Source organism: Humulus lupulus, chromosome 7 (genome assembly GCF_963169125.1).
Source record: "Humulus lupulus chromosome 7, drHumLupu1.1, whole genome shotgun sequence".
NCBI lineage: Eukaryota > Viridiplantae > Streptophyta > Magnoliopsida > Rosales > Cannabaceae > Humulus > Humulus lupulus.
Window position 1 is genome coordinate 191,513,316 of NC_084799.1, and position 3,417 is coordinate 191,516,732.

General features: G+C 43.3%; 1 protein-coding gene across 1 annotated transcript; it reads right to left on the reverse strand.

Moving 5' to 3' along the window:
* Positions 1–2,456: 2,456 nt before the first annotated feature.
* LOC133792489 (uncharacterized) lies at positions 2,457–3,068 on the reverse strand. Its single transcript, XM_062230396.1, has one exon. It carries the CDS (start codon positions 3,066–3,068, stop codon positions 2,457–2,459), a length of 612 nt encoding a protein of 203 aa, XP_062086380.1.
* Between the last annotated feature and the right edge of the window lie 349 nt (positions 3,069–3,417).

Below are 3,417 nucleotides of genomic sequence, written 5' to 3' on the forward strand. Positions count from 1 at the left end.
TAGAGTGGATATTTGGGTTCATTTGGAAGTTTGGATGGAGTTTGGGATCATGTTTTTAAGCTTGGAATTGGAAAACTCGAAGGAGGAAGAACCAGGGTTGTTTCAGCCTAGTCCTAGCGCTATAGTGCCCAAGGGAGGGCGCTACTGGCCTGTCCAAGGCCAGACAACTCTGGCTATAGCACTGGGGCGCTAGGGGGGCAGCGCTGTAGCGCTACCCTGCTTTTCCCGATTCATATTTTGGGCAGTTTTTAGGGTTTTTGGCTCGGGGTTTCACTTCCTAAGGTTCAGGATCGAATCTACTAACTGTTTGAGTACGATTCGAGGTCTCGGGAGTGATGTTTGGGTCAAGAACCTTTTATTGTTGATTTCATTAATTGGATTCCATATTTGGTTATGACTAGGTGACCGCTAAGGGATCAAAGGATTGATCGTTCTCAAGGGTCGTTAATTTGTTATTTCTCGCTCGAACCAGAGGTAAGAAAACTGCACCCAGTATGTGATGCGTGAGAAACATGTGATTAGGGCATGACATGAATACTGAATATGAGATTGATCAGAGCTTGAGTCTCTGTAAGTGTGCATGATCATAATTATGCTAGTGATTGTTAAGTAAGCATGCTGAATGTCTTACATTTGGATATTTTACATATGATATATGCCTGGTTGCATTGCTTAATTGTGTGTGGCACTGACCCATGAGTCAAAAATCGGCACGAGCCGTATGGTATCGGCTTAAGAGTCAAGAACGACACTGATGTGTTCAACACAAGCCAAAAAGATTAGATCTAATCGACATAAGCATTGAATGACTCGTCATGAGCATTAATGCCTGACTGACCTCAAGTTCGATGAAAACTAAAAGCGCTTGTCTAGCCTAGTGGCTAGTTACTTAGAGCCAGGGCCAGAAGGCCCAGGTGACTGCATCGTCACATGGCTAAGGGTGCAGAGCCCAAGTTAGTGACTTACTCATCAGTCACTCATCTGGTTTACGTTAGTGGCTTACTCATCAGTCACTCATCTGGTTTAAGTTAGTGACTTACTCATCAGTCACTCATCTGGTTTAAGTTAGTGACTAACTCATGATCACTCATCTGATTAGGGATACAAGCCCCAGCATGGTCATCAGAACCTCAAAGTGTTAATCACTCATCTAATTAGGGCTACAAGCCCCAACATGGTTATTAGAACCTCAAAGTGTTAATCACTCATCTAATTAGGGCTACAAGCCCCAGCATGATTATCGGAATTTCAAAGTGTTAATCACTCATCTGAATAGGATTGACTTGATAGTCATCCATACAGGAGGGCATGATCCAAAATCATTATCTGTGCATGCATAAATAGGGCTATTATTGCTAGGCATGCCTATTATGATTTAGTAACATGTTATTACTTGTTCATGAGCATATTAAGTTTTCTTAATGAGCTTCGGCTCACGGGTGCTATGTGGTGCAGGTGAAGGAAAAAGAAAGTTGGACCATCCTTGAGTTGGAGAGCTTAGGTGACGATGTGTACATATGCGGCTGCTCGACTGCCACGGCCGAGAGTTAAAGAGGAACTAGGGTTAAACCCTATTTTCTGCTTAGGTCGGCTGGTTGTAAATCTTTTGTTGTAATTAACCTTTAAATTATATTTTTGGGATACCAATGTATTCAGTAAACGTTTTAGTGAAACGTTGTATCTTAACCAAAAAATTTAACCCTAAATCGCTAATCATACTTTGTTACATGATTATGGCCAAATGACTCGATTAGTGAGTTTAGCACTATTTAAAATGCACACCGCAACGGTCCCTGGGTAGTAGGGCGTTACAGTTTATGTTAGAGATGACGGGGGCAGAACCCCATAGATCGGTGTGAATAAGATCTAAAACATGTTTGGCCTTATGTGATGAAACAATAAAAGGAAGTGCATGGGATTTCCCATATTGACATGCATCACAAAACAAACTATTTTCATTGTTTGAAAATTTTACATTGGAGGAAGCCAAATTTTGCTTCAAGACTCTAGAAGATGGATGACCTAGACGCCGATGCCATACATCAATTTTAGAAAGTAATGACTCATCGATCACGAACCAATTTACAGGAGGTGAAGATAAAAATAAACACCAGTAAAGTAACTTGGTGAGATCACGTTGTTAGAGGCAGATGATGAGTGGTTGGCTGTTTTGGTGTGGAGTTGGTACAAACCGTCCCTTGGAGCAGCACCGTCCTTGTAGTTTTGTCCTCACAAAGCAACAATTAGAATGAAATTCCATTAGAACATTTTTATTTGATGTAAGTTGTGAAACACTGATAAGGTTCTTGGTTATTTTAGGGACATGTAAAATGTTTTGTAGAGTAAGGGGACTATCTGAGTTGGAGGCAAATAACCAAAGCCAAAATAAGAAATAGGAATGGAATTACCATTACCAACCGTGAGGCTGTCCTTACCACCATACTCATTGTGTATGGTCAACTTGGCAAGGTCAGCGGTGAGGTGATTGCTAGCCCCACTATCGACATATCAAGCATTGTGATCGACTGTTTCCGGAGAGGCAACAAAAGTAGCTGGGTTTGGCTTCGTGAAGACTGAGATTGGTTTGGATCCGAACCTATATAGGACTCATCGAATAGATTATTGCATACCATACCAGAATGCCCATATCTGCCACACACTTGGCAAGTTGGTCGGGAACTATTTCCTTTACCACCCCTGCTACGAGAGCGAGAACCACTGCCACGATCAGAGCGACCACCAGGGGAAGCACAACCACTAGAAGGAGAGCAAGACGGAGAGGGAGTAGACTGAGTGGCCACATTAGTAGAGGGGCTGAGCTCCTTCAACAACTTAGAGGGAGGAGAGAGAGCATGAAGGCGCTCCAAACGACTGTCAAAACTGAGAAGAATGTCTTGGAGAGCATGCCACGACATGTCAGAATGGGCCTCGATTTGAACCACAATGGACAAATACTCTGAATCCAAGCCATTAAGAACATTAGTAATCAATTGGGACTCGGGATAGGGATTACGTGCAAGGGCAAGGACATCGGCCCACGTATGCATTTGACGGAGGTATTCCGACATAGGAGTGCTGCCTTTCTGGGTCGTCTAGAGATGGGTGCGAGTCTCATCCATTGTGGACTTGAAGTGAGCTCCGCAGAGGGTTTCGAGAGCATGCCAGGGACCGGCAGTAGAGGTAAAACCCATAACATCAATGGCAATAGCCTCGGTCATAAACCTATACAACCAACCCATGAGGAGATGGTTATTGATAAGCCACTGCTCATAAGCTGGATTAGGGGAAGAAACAAACTCGGCAATAGAATCAATAGGAGAGAGGACTGCAGGCGGACACACAACAGAACCAGTGAGGTACCCATCAAGACAGTGCCTGCGAATGATGGTGGATACCATCGTTTTCCATAGATTGAAA